The 17,936-nt window shown below is 42.8% G+C and overlaps 2 protein-coding genes and 1 non-coding gene across 4 annotated transcripts; 1 reads left to right on the plus strand and 2 right to left on the minus strand.

Moving 5' to 3' along the window:
* inavaa (innate immunity activator a) lies at window positions 1–9,477 on the minus strand. Its single transcript, XM_015009448.2, has 10 exons — window positions 9,399–9,477; window positions 5,111–5,202; window positions 4,485–4,618; window positions 4,224–4,346; window positions 3,897–4,131; window positions 3,770–3,817; window positions 3,409–3,613; window positions 3,067–3,216; window positions 1,642–2,293; window positions 1–629 (listed from the first exon to the last, which is right to left on the minus strand). Exons 2-10 carry the CDS (start codon window positions 5,172–5,174, stop codon window positions 537–539), a joined length of 1,704 nt encoding a protein of 567 aa, XP_014864934.2. The 5' UTR covers window positions 5,175–5,202; window positions 9,399–9,477; the 3' UTR covers window positions 1–536.
* A 1,364-nt stretch (window positions 9,478–10,841) lies between these two features.
* On the minus strand, window positions 10,842–16,373 carry LOC106931381 (protein FAM107B). 2 transcript variants are annotated; one of them, XM_015009479.2, is made up of 5 exons: window positions 16,201–16,373; window positions 14,703–14,730; window positions 13,197–13,347; window positions 12,294–12,438; window positions 10,842–11,518 (listed from the first exon to the last, which is right to left on the minus strand). In XM_015009479.2, exons 1-5 carry the CDS (start codon window positions 16,222–16,224, stop codon window positions 11,414–11,416), a joined length of 453 nt encoding a protein of 150 aa, XP_014864965.2. In that variant the 5' UTR covers window positions 16,225–16,373; the 3' UTR covers window positions 10,842–11,413. The 2 variants fall into 2 exon arrangements, with proteins under 2 accessions (XP_014864965.2, XP_014864966.2); XM_015009480.2 differs by lacking the exon at window positions 16,201–16,373 and adding an exon at window positions 15,233–15,537.
* A 1,164-nt stretch (window positions 16,374–17,537) lies between these two features.
* LOC148158459 (small Cajal body-specific RNA 2) lies at window positions 17,538–17,849 on the plus strand. The gene has a single exon (XR_015763888.1).
* The last annotated feature ends 87 nt before the right edge of the window (window positions 17,850–17,936 follow it).

Consider the following 17,936-nt stretch of genomic DNA (forward strand, 5'->3'; position numbering starts at 1 on the left):
TTGTTTTTAAATGTTTTATTATAAATATACAAAAAGAAAAAAATTCTCAACACTCACACAATCATGTGGTTAGTAAGAGCACGGCATACTGCAGTTAAAACATTCATCAAACCACATAAAAAAAAACATTTGGGTAGGTCTAATAAGGTCTCAAATTTGTTATAAATCTATTTTGCAAGGGAAAAACTTAAATAAATATAGTCAAATTATATTAATGTGAAAACCTACAAGACGGCTACAGGAGGTGACGTTTGTGTATAAAAATGTGTGCCAGCCACAAAGGGGAAAAAACAAAAATCTGTGGTCCATTTAACAAATCTTTTAAGATTGCATGAGCCTCGCTTTAGCTACAGTCTAATAAGAGACGACCTAAAATAAATAAAGCTGGCGTTCCACCTTACGTTAAATTATAAATAATTACCATACTGGTACCAACAGGCCCACCTTTTCTGCACCGTGTCAACAATCTCACAGAGAGTCTAAAGTCTCAATAAATACAGAGATAAATAAACGGGAACGAGCTGGACAGGTGCAGGTTACACCTGGCTCACGATTTCAGCGTCCTCGGCCACAAACCACTGGAGTGGAGTCCCGTCTGCGGCTCTCTGGAGGACCAGGTTACCCGAACCCTGAGGAAAAGGCCATCACATCAGTGACACACACTCAGCAGAAGCTATACGTCGTTTCATTTATGTCATGACACGATACAGATGTTCATACGCCACGCTTTTGCGATTTTCTAATTTCGCCACCACGTCATCTATGTAGTTTTAGAGGATCTTATGTGATGGATGAACCCAAGCAGATGGATAATTATACGTCACACCCAGGTGGGAGAATCTGTTAACGTTATCTGTGTGACATTTCTGGAAGTGCAGCAAACTGTGCAGTTTACTACAAGCCAAGTAGACACAGTTACTTGGCTAACATGCTAAACACTATATGTCAACACACCCCACCATCCTGAATACATGACACCCACAGTGAAACATGGTAGTAGCAGAGTCATGCTGTGGGAATGTTTTTATTCAGCCGGGACAGGGAAGCTGGTCAGGGTTGTTGGGAAGATAATCAGGGAGGCTGTGCCCTCGAGTAAAGTTTCTTTGTCACAGAGAACCCCTCCCTCGCACCTTCAGCACCCGGCTCCTCCAGACTAGCAGCAGCAACAATTAGCAAACACCTGGTGGAACTGCGCACCTGCTGAGTTCATCATACAGACTACTTCTCATTCGGTTGTAAATGGCATAATGAAAAGCATAGCTGTGATGATGCGCTGAAGGTGGAGTGACAGAAAAAGTAGGAGCTTCTTAAAGAGACAGAGGTCAATTTCAAGACATTAAATTACTTTGTCAAATTTCTTTTACATGGGTATTAAAGGTGCCTTACTTTTTAATGAATAATTAAAAATCCAATTCAAATTTAATAGCTGTTCCTACTTTATAGACCCAGAAAAGGAGCATAAATCTAGGCCATAAACGGCTCATTTATGCAAAACTAAATTCATTAAATTTAGTGCGGGTATGTACCAATTTCCTTATAATTACAAAACTGAGATTTTTAGCTCTGCAGACGCAATGCATGGCTACTTATCCCTGTCAGCCACACAGATGTTAACGGTACCAGTGTTTGTTCAGTACCGACCTGTTCAAAGGGGGGCAGGTGAGGAGAGGTCGGGCTCATGACGCTCTGATGTTCTCCGCAGCCCGGCCAGAACTTCTGCAGCTGATTCCTCTGGTGCCAGGACTTCAGCTCCTCTGACACGATCTCCCGGGGCAGCAGCCTGACGGCGTGGTTCGGGTAGTCTTTCAGCGAAGGGGTTCGGACCAGCCTGGTGTACGGTGGGGGGGGCTTCAGGATGCTCCTCTGGCACGGAGTTCCTCTTTGCAGATTGTGAGCCCCTGGAGTCGCGGTCGGGAAGCTCTTCCCCGTGTCCGTGTCTCGAGGCGACAGAGGCCCATTTCCTGGCGTGGGTCTGACCTGTCTGGGGCTGTTGTGGAGGCCGCGGAAACAGGACAGCTCCTTCGTCTGTGCCCCGAAGTGGAATCCGTAAGGCGGTGGGCAGAGCTTGGGAATATCGGTGGGTCTGTCCCTTCCAGGAGAGCAGATGAAGGAGGATGAGGAGTGCTCTGAGCTGCTGTCCTCTGAGCTGCACTGTTTCGGCCGTGGAGGGGAGAACTCCGGAGAGCGCGCCACGGTTTCTGGGCCGCACCGCTGCAGAGGCGGGCGGACCCGGCCGCGGCAGCTCTCCGAGCCGAGCCGCTCCATGTCGACAGTCAGCTTCTTTTTGGGAAGTCTGTGGAGACATAAGACAATCAGTGGCTGTAAAAGTACCGGCATAACAAATATGGCAACACATTTTTCCGAGTATCTTTTTTTTTTTTATTCGGTGGTCGGTTTAGTCTCAGCGTGTTCCTCAAACCAGCTGACTTCCTGTTTGACGAAGCGTTAAAGAGGAAATTCATGGCTTTTATCACTTGGCTTTGAGTTCTTTTACTTCTGATCTAGCTGAAAATGTTCCGTTTTCATAAATGATGACAAAAAAAAAGATTAAAAGATAAAACTTTGTTCATCTGCTCGGCTTTTCATTCAGCAACAACAGCTGACTTTCTCTCTTCCGCCGATTACAGCTGCACTTCTCTGATTTTGGAGATAAATCTTCTAACATCTACCTAACTATGTGTGCACTTCCTAACACAGCCATAAAATGACATCCATTGCAGAGACACAGGCTTTGTGAAGGAAATGGCAGAAACTGCTTTTTGTGTATCCTGTATTCACATCACATTAAATGTGGAACCGGGAATGCCTTTTTAAAATTTCTCCTTCGTGAGATTTGAGGCTATTCACAAAAAAATCCATTCCAATGAACCCTACGTCTGCAAAACCTGTCCAGGCATTAAAAGTTAAAACATATCAACATCTCAGACTTCATTATCAATTTAATTCTGACTTGTAAGAATGCTTTTTACGCTTTACTCAAATATAAAGCATACTACAGGAGCCTGCTGCGGTGCACATGTTGTTAGGCTCTGTGAGTGTTACTTTGGACATGAACGGTCTGTTCACCTGAAGGATTGGGAGTACTGTCGGCGTACGAGCAGCTCTGGAGTGGAGGGGGCGCTGGTGGAGTGGTTGTTTCGTAAAGCAGAGTTCCTGACGAACTGAGTCAGAGGAATCCTGCAACTCTCAGCGGACACCGGAGCTCCTGCTGGACTACTGCACACAATAAAGCAGGAACAAAGCACTCAGAAAGACAACGCATGCTGTTAAAAAAAATCACAAACATGTAGGAGTGTCCACAGTGTAAAGCGGGACGGTGTTTTTGCCCCAACGTCCTTTAAAGACTAACTTTAAAAACCCTGAAGACGCTGAATCGGTACGTCTCAATTTGTCTCAGACCTCTCTTACCTGGACCTGCTTCTGCTAGGTGTTTGAGGTTTTGTTGATCTCTGGTAGGGCTGATCCAGACTGGATTCTTTCCACGGGGAGTTCTGGATTGGGGAGCGTTCGTGCTCCATGGCAGGCGGGCCTGGAGACTGATGAGGCGACTGCAGGGGGTCTGACTCTGAGGTGTCCAACACTGGAGGTGAGAGTGGGCAAGACGAATCTACATCTGGAGAGAACAGCAAAAAACAACAAAGAAAATGTTTATATCTTACAGTCTAAAAAGGAAATTTATATATAAAAAAATGTAAAGGTCATATTCTGTTTACTTCAGAGTCTATTTTACAGTGTGGTGTTACCTCGGTAACGGATGTGTAAAACTCACCATCATCCAGAGCCACCACATCAGAAAGGGAGCTGTCATCAGACGTATCTGCAGAGAAGATGAAACATCTTTGTCACACTCCCTGCATTGCGCGGCTCGTCCTCCGGGGGGCAGCGGCTTCACTCACCTTTACTCGGGCTGCTTGAGATGGAGATGCACGGTGAGTTGCACTCACTCTTGATCCTGTGCTGGAAAACGGCCTCCTGCAGATCCTTCACTTTCTTCTCTTCCCTTTTGCACTGCTGGAGCCGGCTCTTCTTCTGTGGTTTGCTGAGGTTCTCTTCGAGGGAGAGTTTTCGGGCCGCCTCGTAAATCTGCCGCTGGACTGCCAAGTCGGTTTCCAGAGCTTGCAACTCTGGATCCTGGGACAAAGCGAAACATGGAAACTTATTTCACCCCCCCTGCTTATTCTTTGTCCATCCACAGCGAGGACCGGCGAGGTGGCGTTTGGTACCTGCTGGTTCTGACGGATCAGACCTTCGTCCAGCTTGAAAGACGCTCCGATCCTCCTCCTGACCCGAGGCGGCTTCTCTTCGGGCAGCAGAGGAAAGTCTGAGGGGATTGAGCCAGTCAGTTCCTGTGGAGGCAAAGCAGGACGTCCGACGACGGGACAAGACTAAGTCTCACGATAAGAAGTTAAATATGATGTGACTGTTTAGAGAGAATGTTAGCTAAAACATTGAACTATCTCCTGAGTTTCCAGGGGGTCACCTACCGCCTCCCTGATGCAGAGTTTTCGAAGCTCCAGCAGGCAGAGCTCCAGACGCTCTTCCAGAGACTGATGCTTCAGTTTCAGGGCTCTGGTGTGAGTGGTCGGGTCCTTCAACGGAGAGGTGGGGCTGTCCGGGCCTGCAGGAATTACAAACACATGTTAGCTCGGAGGGCGCCGGTAAACCCATTTCCAGAGGTGTTTCTTGGTTTTCATGATGCTGTTTGTTCAATAATGTTTTCCAGGAAACCCAAGGCGTTCACAGAACAGATGATTTTTTTTTGTTTGTTTTTCTTTTAACTGAGATTAAGTGACACACAGGTGGACTGTTTTTACTAACTAGTTGCACTCGATTTTAATTAGATATTTGAGTAAAGAATGCCCATCCCAAACCATGAGTCGTTCTGTTCACACTAGTTTGTGAATAAAGATGTTAAAAACCATGCGTCCTTCTACTCTACACTTCTATGCTACCTTAACTTGCACTATAAAATAAGACTATTGTAGTTTCCATTTGACACGATGTGAAGACGTCGATTCCCAAGCAGCAGTGACTTTATCCTGATTTAATCATGTGAACAATGAAGTGTGAACTGTGCTGATATTGGATTCCTCTTTGGTGTTGTCCTCACCAGAGTGCAAGATAATCCCACTGTCCGTGTCGCTGATCTCTTCTTTGCTCTCAATGGCTGTCATCTTGGCTGTCAGTTCTCAAGTTGATCACCTGTTGAGATAAGCAAAGCGAAATGAGTTGAGAGAAAAATAGGATGGCTCACTTAAGAGAATCTTCCTGCGTTTTCCTGCCACATGGCTTCAAATCTCCTCCCTCTGCTGCTTCACTTAACAAAAGTGAATGACTGGCGGGTGTTCTTTTTACGCCCTTGTCTCCGTCTCCCACCTCCCCCTCCTCTTCATTTTCTCTCCCATGGCCGGTCACAAAAGATGCAGACCCCCGTGGCTGACTCGGCACATGTGCAGGGGTCAATCTGAATCGTGGCGCCATGGTTACGGGGCACGGGGCGACTGGCCAGGGGAGCGTGTCAGCGCGGGGCGTTTAAAGAACCTCAAAACCAAAACAGAAAGCAGATGGCAGCGGGAGTGCCCCCACCCCAACACCCCCGCCCCCTCCCTTTCTGCACCTGTTCCCCGTCTCTGCACCCCTCCCTCGGTGTCTATTCAACCAGTGTCCCCAGAATCCTCTGGGGGGCTTTGAAGTGGAAGAATGTCCTCGATGAGGCAGCATCTCATCACAAGATCCCTGCACGGCGCGAAGCTTCTCCATTTCACCCAAACACTCTGCGGAGCTGCTGTTCACGTCCTGCTCGGCTGCATCGCCGGTCCTCAGAGAGCATGTGACGGGTACTCGGCAAGGAAAGGCTGCTGAGCGAGGCAACAACCGGAGGAAGAACAAGATATTTTTTGAACCCACCAAGTTAAGATATTCAACTGACTTAATAAAGCTAAACATAAGCATGTTTCAAAGTAGCTTCAGCCCAAAGACTAAGTAAAGTTTTAGGATAATCTGGAGCCCCAAGCCAGAAGGGGGCTTAAAATTTTGTCAAGGACAAGTTTGCCACAAAGATTTGTGACATTTCTTAAAACTATTTAGGAATCCTACAAAATTCTTCTTTAAAACTTGATCCAAGTTTTAAACAGTGCTGGCAGCATTATGCTTCAAAGCCTGAGTAATTATGACATTTTATGTTCACAGTTTGCAAAACATCTCAAACTACTGATGGTGTTCTGCGTTTGTAAACACAATGACTTGACGTTCCTCCTCCACCGCGTCTGAAAAGGCTGCACATAACCAAAAGAATTAAAACCAGAGAATTAAACTTGTCACTACAACATTAGTTGTTGTTTTTTTTAAATAGAAAATGCCAAGTGGCTATTTTTAAGCATAGTGAAAACAAATTTTGTGATTTGGAAAATTGAATTGTCGGCTTACGATTAAACCACGAAACTAGGGGAGTAAATGGACAATGAAACAACGTTAGAAGATCTTTGGTGGTTTACTAATGGGCTCAACAGGAAGAGGGCCCCAAATCATTCTGAGCTCAGGGCCTCGAAAAGTCTTGGGTTGGCCCTGTTTTAAAGCATGACTCTTGTTTTCCTATTAATACCGAGCACAAAGCAGCCTCTGTGTTAATATCAAGTAAACAAACCCTCCAGTCGTCAGAGGTACAGGATGGGAGGAGGGCTGACATAAAGTCAGCCAGCATGCAGACTGTCGCTGAAGCTTCAGTGTCTAATCCCCAGCTCCTGTCTGAACTGCTGTGTTTGGAGATTGATATCAGGCCCTTTCCTGTAGCTATGAGGAAGACTCATAGCCCGTGTGAATCAGGATCCTCTGTGACAGGATATTATTGTGCGTCCCACTGCTCCGACCCATTCATTACGGCAGCTCATGTGAACTGACGCAGCCGGCGATCACAATGAGGCAAATGCTCGGCAGCTTGAGTCAGTAAAACAACTCGGCAACAAAAGACCCATATCAGCCGACCGGGGCCCTCGGAAATCTGCTGCCGCCGCAGTATCTGCTGACAGCTCAGGCTCGTTGGGAAGGAGAGCTGTGTGGAGTTTTAGGCGTGGGGATTTTTTTTTTGGGGGGGGAGGGGGAGAGGGATGTTGCTCTTGCAGACACATGGCTCCATGTTGCAGCAATCTCAAAAGCTGAAGACGTCAACACGAATCAAGCCACAGGCTGGGTAGTGTGGGATTTACCCCACTTACACCTCATAAGTGTCTGAAGAGTTTCACAAGAGTTTGTGGTTGGAGGGTCTGGGCTGAGCGAGCGAGTGGCTGAGTGGGAGGATGGGTTTGGGGATGGAGTTGCATCGTATTGCCAAAATGCTGATTTGTCATAGAGTTTGTAGGAACCTGAAGCTGCAGGAGTGTTGAAATAGTTTGGGCAGTCAGAGCCAAAAAACAAAACAAAAAAAAAAACCTAGTTGGGATCCTGGTGATAGCAGTGCCTCCACCCTGCAGACCCCACTGATGGAGTCACAAACATCTTAATTGGTGGGACGGTGCCGTCTTCGCTGATGATGATGATCTGTAAACACGTGGACGGATGAAAGCAAGCCCCGTCCTCACAGTTCACTGGCCCGCGACGGCGTAACATCCACGGAAGTTGATGTTTATGACAAGACATCACGATGCGCACTTACTGTCTCCCAGACTTCCCACACCGCCCTTTCCCATGAGCCCCTCGGAGCTGCGGGCCGCTGGATTGCAGCCACCACCGCTCTGCTCATTACCACTGTGGTCGGGCCTGGAATTACCAACGGGGACCAGTCTCAACTGAGGAAGCAGCGAGGCTCGCATGAAACCAGATCCGGGCCCTGCTGGAACCCTATAATTAAGATTTTCCTGCTGAATGCTGATACTATGCGAGAAAACCCAAACGACTTTACAGCTCACTTTTATTTCAGCCTGACGGAAAGCCAAAATCCATCCAGCAAAAAAAAAAAAAAAAACACAGGGGATCCAGCTCCATGCGAACGAAGCACGGGCCGCTGGAGGAGAGAAGTGCATGGACATGGGGGAGCGGCAGAGAAAATGGAGGAGGTGTTGAATTACGAAAGGAAGAGACAGCAAGGAGGCCGTAAAGACAAGAAGTTCACAAACTGTTCCTGTGAGCAGCCAACAGTAGTAATAATTAAGCACCGTGCCAGCCTCCTCCCAGTCACCGATGGCCATATGCTCTCCAGACCTCTGTCACAACCCAACGACAAGAACCAATAAGAGACTGGAGTCATTGTTCTCCAGGGGCTGACGGATCGAACGCTGTCCCTCTAGGCCAGCGTCCTTTCTGAGGCCTTGGACAGAGCGGCCACTTCAGGTCACCGGTCGGATGGAGTTACAGCTCAGCAGTCACAAAAAATAAAGACAAAAGAGGCAGGGCGCTCCAGTGGCAGTAATAACAGCACAGAGGTGTTGGGGGACAACGCTTCCCGTCTGTTAACATGTGGAATAGAGGAGATCTTGTTTATTCTGCTGCTGAGGAGACAAACAGGCACAAACAAAACCGCCTGTTGCTCCACAGGAGTCCTAGAGAGTGAAAACATCCAAATTTCATTCGGCAGACAGCAAACAGTGACTAACTCACATTTATTTACAGCACAATTTGACCATCCTGTTTTATTTTTATTGCTTTTGGCTGATTCAACTGTTCCAAACAGGATTAAAATAAATAAATAAATAAATCCTTCGATGGGCGTAGATTATACAAACAAGATGAGTAGGATGGAATGAGAAATAACTTGGGTGTGCATCTAATTTATTGACTAATAGCTGCGCAAACTTGTTTCTTAAAGTTTTTGCACACTTTTAATAGTTTGCTCTGTTTTTGTGCGGATACCTACAAAATGCACAATCATTTTCTACATAATGCACTGTTGTAAATATGTGTTCCAAGGCTGTTGTATTATATGTTTTCTGCCTTTCTGGAACAAATTACCCGAAAGAGTGTTAAAACTGATGTATTAATACAAAAAAGGTGCTGATTCAATACTCAGCGTTTAAAATAATCAAAAGTCAACATAAATACACAACAAGTAATGGAACCCTGTGTAGATCCTAAGTGCTAATATACTAAGAGGAGACATCATATTGACTTCTAGCGATTGCAATCCACTCTGTTAAAAATGGCTATAAAATGTAAATTACGACTGTTGGCCTTCATTTAGACAAATTGCATGTTGTTAAAAGTCTAATATAACCAGGCTCGCTGTATGAAAGTTTATTTCTCCGATTTAAAAAGTTCTTATACCTCCAGTTTCCAACAGTTTAATTCCCTTAGTTAACATTAAGCTACTTAAAGAGCTCAAACTTTGCCCTCCTCGTCCTTTTCATGGATTCTTCCGGTCGTACCGTTTAGATTTTGTTATTAAGCTACAGAAAATAGTTTTTTCCTACCAGGTAGTTTGTGTTGTTCTCCTCTACAGCATCCTCTCTGCAGCCACAGCAGCTTTAAAGACTTTCTCCTCTCCGGCTGGATGTGAGGAGCGCTTGGGACATCTGCTCAGGCAGGACAACTCCACTCCCCACGAGGGGGGGGGGGAATCATCCGGACTCATATTTAAACAAATAATAGTTCTTACAAAGCGACTATTACAAATATAACATCTCCTTTTACTATTTTTTGATAAGCTTTATTTTATAATTGTAGGTACTTTGAATTATCTGTGCATATACTTTTGTTTTAACCTCATCCCCACCCCTACTGCTGTTTGAAATGGTTTCGTCCAGCTCCGCTGACTTCCCAGGCACGCGTCTGTCTGCAGAGAAGTGGAGGGGGCTTTTAATTGAAAAGAGGCACAAAAGAAGAAGAGTGGGTCTGAGGTAGACACTAGTTTCACTGAAACACGAACAGCTGGCGAGTAAGTAGTGGGAAATAATAAAGCCCTAACCTCGTTTCTTTACCGTGGCGGTGAAAGGTCTTCACTGGGTTTAAGCTACTTTACGTAAACAAATGGAGCCCAAATTGCTCGACTCCAACATTTAATTGGGATAATATAAATAATTATAATAACATCAACTTAAAACACATTTACGATTCTTTTCGTAAGATTTTAGTGGACCAGTTTTCTTTTCAGACATTTATTTCCAGGACTTAACAAATGGAGCTAAAAGCTGTGCGTCATTATGTAATAATTTAAACTTTCAAAGTCACAATTACAAGACTCAGTCATATATATATACTGCTCAAAAAAATAAAGGGAACATTTCACTTTAATTTTGTGTGTGGCTCCAAATCCAGGCCTCCATTGGTTAATAAATTTGATTTCCATTGATGATTATTGTGTGATTTTGTTGTCAGCACATTCAACTTTGTACAGAACAAAGTATTCAATGAGAATATTTCATTCATTCAGATCTAGGATGTTATTTGAGTGTTCCCTTTATTTTTTTGAGCAATATATATATATATATATATATATATATCGCTAACTATGTGATTCAAAGTTACAAAGTTATAATTCTTTGTTTAAACTCACACTATCAGATTCAGTCATGATTATGAGGTTCAAAGAATTGTTCAATGAATTATGTCTTGAATTTGCCGCTGAAATGCTCCAAAAAATAACTCTACAAGATCGATTTGGACCCTCAGCTGGAGCCGTCTGTGACCATCCAGAACGTCTCCAGTGCTTTAACTAGACCCTGGGGCATTCCCAGCTTACACATTCCTGAAAGCCTCCAGCAGATGGCCGGTCCTTTCTCCTCTCAACCCACGATGGAATGAAAAGATTAGCTAATTAAACGAAGTCCCACATCCCTGTGAAAGAACCAGGAAAGTCCAGAGGGACAGGAGCTGCCTGCAAATCAATGCTGCTTTCAATAGCTCTGGTACAGAAGTCCAAACCATAAAACCTTTTATTTCCACATCACTCTCTCTCTCTCACACACACACAGACAAACTAAAAATCAAAAACCCATGACAGAAACAAGTAAACAAACTTGTATTTTTTGTAATGTTGGGAGTTACTAATATAAAACAGTACTGTTGAAAATATTTCTTTTAAGGGATCTGATACAACTTGACCTGATGATATTATGACTGAAACAGAAAACTGACGATGGGACAGGCAAGTTAGTTAGCATAAAAAACATAAAAAACATTCAGAATCAGAACATTGTTGCCTTCCGTGATTTTTAGTAAAAAAAAAAAAGAAAAGAAAAACAATTGAGTACTTCACCCCTCACCAAGAACAAAACTGTGAATGAGTTGGGAAAAAAACAACTTTTTTTTAAGAGATGGACAAAGTTTTAGCCTCCAGAAATAAATTTTTCATTACAATTAGCAGCGGATTAGCAAATGTTAAATTACACCGGTGTCTCTGGTTTGTTGTTGCAGCTCAGCAGGCTGTGAGCAGAAAACGTTTTTAGGGCCACAACGGTGAGAGGCCGCACTGGCAGATGGGAGCAGGTCAGGGCTGATCGAACGTCTGCGTGCGCCTCAGGTTTTCTCTGACGCGAACAAACTCTGGGATCTTGTTCTGGTTTTCCCGCTGCCTTATCTCCTCCTGCTCATACTGTAAAAACAAGTTGAGTTGGACACAGAGAAAAAAAAAAAAGCAAATAACTTTGACATGAAATTTTGTTGAAAAATTCCACAAATTTCAATGTTTTTTGACACAGAGATTACGTGGGATAGACAAACACAAAGTAGGATGGGATTGTGAAGCGGAAGGAAAATAATATGCGAGTTTCCATATCATTTACTGGCTTTTTTTAAGTAATGACATCTGCAACTATTTAGGTTTATGTCTCAATTAGCATTCATTTTTAAGTGTCAGCAGAGATTCTCCATTGAATCTACACTTTGACTAGACCATTCTAACACATGATTAAACTTTGGTCCTGGTTTTCTTCCAGTATTGCAAATCAACTCATGTCGATTCAGCTCGCTATAGCAATCATCTTGCTGTGTTTGCTGTTGTTAATTTTTCTAGGACGATGAACTGAACGATTCTCCATGAGGAGTTCAAAGCTTGGAATATTGTTTTATGACCCAACCACAATTGGTTTATGCTAAATTACAGCAGGGCCAGCTTTCTGCTTATTAATCAAGTGGCTTCAGAAATAATTTGGATCTATCAGACATGAGTGGTGAATTGAAACGCACAGCACAGTTTCTAGACTTTAATTTGGAAAGAAAAAAAAACATTGCCACTTCCACTTCACGATTGGATTCTAATTTGTTTTTGACGTTCATTTAAAAGCCCAATAAACTGAACACATTTTGTGCGGCGCTGCACAGATAAGCAGTCTGGGGAGTCACGTCTCGGTGGTCTCTGAGCTCCTGACCTCTTGCAGCTTCTGTTGCCTCTTTCGGAGCTCAGTCTCCAGGTCGGAGGGCCGTCGTTGGGCCATCTCCTCCTCCCTGTGCAGCTCCAGTCTGCGCTGCTCCAGAACCCGCTTCAGTTCTGGCTTCTCCTCCAGCAGCAGGCCCCTGAGCAGCCACAACCGTAGAGTGTTCACTCAGACAAGAAACAGCCAGACACGCTAACGGCAACACGCAGCCGGTGTTTGACCGAGGGCCGGCCCACGATGTGACCACATTTGAAGGCAGATTAGGGCAGTTTCTGGCATGAGAGCCCAGAAATTGTTGTGATCTGTGTTTTCTGTGTATTTATTTTGAGGTTTTTCTGTGTTTATTTGTCTGTTCCACTGTGAGTCTCTGTCTTCCCTGTTGATTGATCCCAGCTGTGTCTCGTTTCTTTGATTACCCTCCCAGTGCATTTAGTCCCACCTGTTGTCTTTGTCTCTTGTCGATCCTCGTCGTGTAATGTCGTCGTCATACGTTGTCTGCCAGTTCCTTGTGTTCCCTGTGCTGCCATTGTTGGATTTCATTTGGATTTATCATTAAAACCACCTTTCATCTTCCTCCTGGGTCAGCCCGAGTCTTCCCTCACCTTCCCAAACCCGTAGATCATGACAGTAATAAATTTGAATTAACACAAGACAGGTTGACAAACACACCACTGGCACACATGCTAAGAGAAAACTTCATAGTTGGAAAGTTATGCTGACAGTCCAACATCAACACATTTATGTAAAGCCTTTTATTCACAAATCTTTCACTTTCATCTAAGGCAAAGTGACTGATGTGATAATCAGGCAGCACAGATTTTATTTTATTTTATTTTTTTCCTTTTTACTGCCATTGTTGGCTCACTGGCACTACTTGGCTGGTTTTACTTCACTTACCGTTTGTGGCTGAGCAGCAGCTCCCGGTGGAGGTGCTGGTAGCTCGGCATCTCTGCTGAGGAGCCGTTGATTTTTCTGAGCTGAATGATTTCAGATCCGCTGCCGTCGGCTGCAGAATTATGAGGCAGAGGCAAAGGTCCAGCGGGCATCTCTAAGGAACAGTTGAGAAGATTTCAAAGTTAGCGCTTAGACAGCTTGGAAATGCTAAAACCATGCTTAGTTTGACTGTGCACTAGAATAAGCTTGCAGATTGTAGTGTTCTAATTTAGTAGTAAATGATAAAAATAACTTTATCTATTACCAGTCTAACACCCACCTTGTTTTATTGCTAGATTAGTTACTTGGCTCAGTCCATGCCTCAAATCCAGTACACAATAAAAATGAAATAAATAAAAATGTCACCTAAATTTTGTTTTCTCTGCCAATTTCTTTTAGTATTAGCCAAATATTTCCCTCCCGCTGTCATGTTTAAGGTTAAAAAGATTAATCAGATTGATTACTGAAATACTTGTTAGCTAATTTAATAATCGCTTAATCATTAACTGGACTTTACAGACTCAGAAAAAGGACATTTGGTGAAAGAACAACATATTCAGAGCAGTAATTGAGCCAAAACTGTACGACTATATGTACATTTGAGATTAAAAAAAAACCTTCATCTGTAAATATTTTCCACTCAGGAGCAGCAGTTTTAGCATGACCAAGTTCATATTCTGTCATGAAAATCTCCAGTTAAATGGCTTCATTAATTGGTTAATGCAAAATATAATCAGTCCTACATTGTATTGATATTAAGTTGATAAGACAGGGCTGAACCTTTCAGATGTTTATGTTAAAAGTATTTCTTTGCATACTTTAGCATTTTAATAACTCTAGATGTACTGAATGATGTTATTGTATTTTAGGCAATAACATTATTACTTTTTTACTTTAAAAGAGGAATGAAAGTATTTGTTTACATTTTTAAGTGTTTTTGATATTATCAAAGAAGCGCATTTAAATCTACAGATTAAATGAAAAATCTGCAGAATTTGCCAAAAATGCGATTAATCAGTAGAATAATCAATAGAGTGATTGATAACTAAAATAGTTATGGCCCAACTCATATTTACACTATGTAACTATGTAACAGTTTTTTTACATACATAAACTAATTTTTCTCCTTTATCGTGTGGCGACTGTCAGTGTTCATCACTAACTGCCAGGTCCACAGTCCCCCATGTATTACAGTAACATAATAAACAAAGCCACCCTCCACAGACACAGGAGCACTTTTATATTCAACATATAAGGGAATTTAAGAGAGGCAAAAGCAGGTTTCTAATTGTATCTAGTATTTATTCGTGCCCATGCATATCTTTCTCCTTCATAGTGTGCAACACTTTTTGCATAAAAAAACATTCTGATATGGCTTTTAGTTGTTGTTTACCACAAGACAACCAGTGACCCCCCCTTTTTGTGGCCCTTTGAAAATACTTTGCACCCTGTGCTCATGCTTTATGATACCTCTTTTGTAATTTCCATATCCTGGTTTCTGTGAAAATTGAAATGAGAGAGAGAGAAAGAGAAAGAGAGAGACAGACAGAAAACAATCAGGTTAATAATATTTCTGGTAAATTATTATTATTATTATTATTTTCTTTTTTTACAATCTAACACGGTGTAAAGCATGGTTCTGCTCTGCCGAGCCAGAAGGGTAGAGTTAAATCATCTCTGTTTCGTGCATCTTCTTGGATAAAAGATATAATTAGATAAAGGCTAAAAAAGACAGTGGCTGCCGTGCTGCTTAAGCAGTTCAGCTTTGTTTACAGAGGTGATATAACAGGCCTCGTCACGGGCGTGTGTCGCTTTGGTCCGTCGGTCTTCACACAAAGCAAGAATATAGTTTACATATTCCTCATGTATTCCAGAGCCAAACAAAGCAGCATACCATATAAAAGCCTCTGTTACACAATCAGACAGTGACCCCAAGCCCGTGCTCTGAAATCAGATAACCTGAAGGAAGAGGATCACGCCAAGCGGCAGATGGTACTTACTGTCTGAGCAGCCAGCTTCAAAGTCGGAGCAACCAATTGGTTTTGTTGTTGAAGAAGTTTCTGTGGAAAACTGCCCCGTTGCTGAGCATAGTAATCCTCTGGCTTTTTGTCTCCAGGGATTGTGCCTTTCACTTTTTCTATCGCGGTCACACACACACACACACACACACACACATACACACACATACACACAGTAACCCTCCCTATCCTGTTTCTCCCCGAGGACCGCTGCTAGAAAGCTGAGCTGAGAGATAAAGTGTCAGGTGTCTGATCTGATAGAAGTCATTGTTCCAGCCCAAACCTGAGAGAGTCCCACAGATAATGTAGTCCGTCTGATTTACATCTTTTGATGACAAGGAAACATGGCATTGGAGCAAACTGAGGATCTAATTTAGCAAAAACAAGAAATGGACAGAGTAACACATCCAGTGGGTTTTGGTTCTTTGGATAAGCATGCGATGAGGCTGAAAAGCTGAAATTTGAATGTATTTGTTTATTTTAAAAGCCTTTGAAAAAAGAAAACATCCTGGTGTGCAGTTGTAATGCCATGCCGACAGCCTCATTATGTTCGGTATAGGTTAAAAATAAAGTTAGGTTAGCTATGTTTTTTATGCTAAATTACTAGTATAAGTTCTCCAGTACAACAAATCAAATCAAGGGATTATGTGGATTATTAAAAGGACAATACACATCTAATTTTTTTTAGATATTGATTAAAAACAGCAGCACAGGTAGTAGCCTACTATTCAAACACGTCATTACACAAGGAACAGATGTAATATTTTCTTTCATCCTTTTCTCAGTAACATAAAAGTTTCTGCACAGATATCAATCTAAACCATTACTGCAACTCCATGTGAAATGACCAAAAGTCAGCCAAACGTCAGGCAGATGGTCACTGCACCAGACGCTGACCTCTCCCTTTCCGCCGCGACTGCGATCTAAGAAAACAGTCAGCAGTAACTCACTTTTTTAACACCTGATCCATCCATGGCAGGATATGATGGAGCTCCACTGTTTTCCCCGTCCCAGTCACGGTGCTTCAGGTTCAATCCATCATTAAAAGGAGTCCCACGACATCGCTCAGTCCGATCTGTTTCTTTCCTCCATTCCAGGTCACCATGTCATTGTTGGTGAGGGACCCAAAGGTTCGGTGCGCTGCTAGCAGCATTCGGTGGTAGTGGACTCTCAAATCTTATTACGCCATTCAAGATTACCTCACAACCCCCCACAGGGCTCACAATCCCAGATAAGTTAATTACCTCAGACGCAAATACAGCTTAAAACTAATGTGGGGCTGGGCTATTATCAGTTGACTCCTCTCTCAAAGAACAGCAGCGGCTACCTGGTAAATGTGGCTTTTGGGCTGGAACAATTAACCTCTCCCTTAAGTCCCTACACCAAGTTAAAGATGGTAAAATCCTTTCTAACGTTGCTGTTCTGTTGCAAATCCCAAAGGTTTTGGTATGCTCTGTGTTAAAGTTGAATTGATGATGTGTTTTCTCAAATTGAATTGAAAATACTGATAAGAGGAAAATGATTCAGCAGGTGTAATGTGTGTTGACATCTTGTCAGGCCTGTTTTCTGGCTCTGTTGACTGATATTTTCTACAGCAAACAACTAAGAAAATGATTCCATTCTCTAAGGCATTATTATATTTTACTGCATACTTGTATGGTGGTATGTATTTGGCATTACGCTGCTGCTTCTTTTTTTAAAAATATGTATATTTTTAAAAATGACATAATTCCCTTGTAGATAGAACAGTTTTCTAATTTTCTTTCTTTATCATAATAGTTATTCCCAAATAATTAGCCCAAATACTTGTAATTAGATGCTGTTTATATACTTTTGCATCTTAATAGTTTTTGTGCCTTTTTATTACAAAAGAAAAAATAGTTATGTTTTATTTTTAATTATTCTTTCTCCCATTAAGTTTTGACTTTTCACATATTTTATATATCGATGTCCTTTGCAAACGCCGATATAAAGTCAGAAATACATTTTTTTTACACCAATAAAGAAATAAAAGTTTTATGTTTTATTGTGGTTGGATGTACTGTGGTTTACTGTATCAAATTCATCTCATGTATTTTGTTTTTGTTTGTTTTTACTTTCTATAGAACTCAAAATTCTTAGTATGATTTTTTTTTTAAGTAAACAAAAATAATTAAAAAGAAATTAAATCAGGTTGTTGTTCTCATCAATGACCACAAGAGGGCAATGTCCTACAGTTTGTTACTTATGTCCCATAATTCCACGCGGCCGTTACCTTTTAATCCGGTTGCGGAAGTGGGTAATCCCCACAGTGAGAATGGAGAGCGCGTGTGTGAGTGAATGATGAGTGTTTGTCTGTCTGTCTCTCTGTTATAACCTACACAGTGATCTTATTTGATCCGACCTGAGTTGGGCTCTGCTCCGGTCGGAGATGATAGGAAAAGCGCCCTGCAGCCTCCGTGGCGGTGAGCAGCCGGCGAGAAACAACCCTCACAGGGCCTCCACGCTTCGTGCTGTGGTCAGAAGTGATGAATTGATCAGATATACTAGTTCTGGTTGGGCCCGAGCTTTGCTTCGGGCCTCACGATGGACAATGAGTCCAGAGGCGATTCTGATCTCACCACAGCCGAGGAAAAGCGAGGAAACCTGGACAGGGTTCCCAAAGCCTGGAAAAGATGACCGACTTTAGTTTCAGTATCGTCCAGGT

The sequence above is a fragment of the Poecilia mexicana genome, unplaced genomic scaffold (genome assembly GCF_051168715.1).
Source record: "Poecilia mexicana isolate PSO_F unplaced genomic scaffold, ASM5116871v1 scaffold_7, whole genome shotgun sequence".
Lineage (NCBI taxonomy): Eukaryota > Metazoa > Chordata > Actinopteri > Cyprinodontiformes > Poeciliidae > Poecilia > Poecilia mexicana.

Bases quoted from the DNA above. Each gene is read 5' to 3' on its own strand.
- inavaa (XM_015009448.2), bottom strand. From the start codon at position 5,174: ATGACAGCCATTGAGAGCAAAGAAGAGATCAGCGACACGGACAGTGGG. The intron at 2,294-3,066 runs GTGAACAGACCG...ATGTCTCCACAG, and splicing joins CAGTACTCCCAATCCTTCAG to ACTTCCCAAAAAGAAGCTGA. The intron at 630-1,641 runs GTCGGTACTGAA...CCTTTTCCTCAG, and splicing joins ACCTGCCCCCCTTTGAACAG to GGTTCGGGTAACCTGGTCCT.
- LOC106931381 (XM_015009480.2), bottom strand. From the start codon at position 15,418: ATGTGTGTGTATGTGTGTGTGTGTGTGTGTGTGTGTGTGACCGCGATA. The intron at 14,731-15,232 runs GTAAGTACCATC...CAATTTTCACAG, and splicing joins TGAAGCTGGCTGCTCAGACA to AAACCAGGATATGGAAATTA. The intron at 11,519-12,293 runs GTCAGGAGCTCA...TTGTTTTTACAG, and splicing joins GGCAACAGAAGCTGCAAGAG to TATGAGCAGGAGGAGATAAG.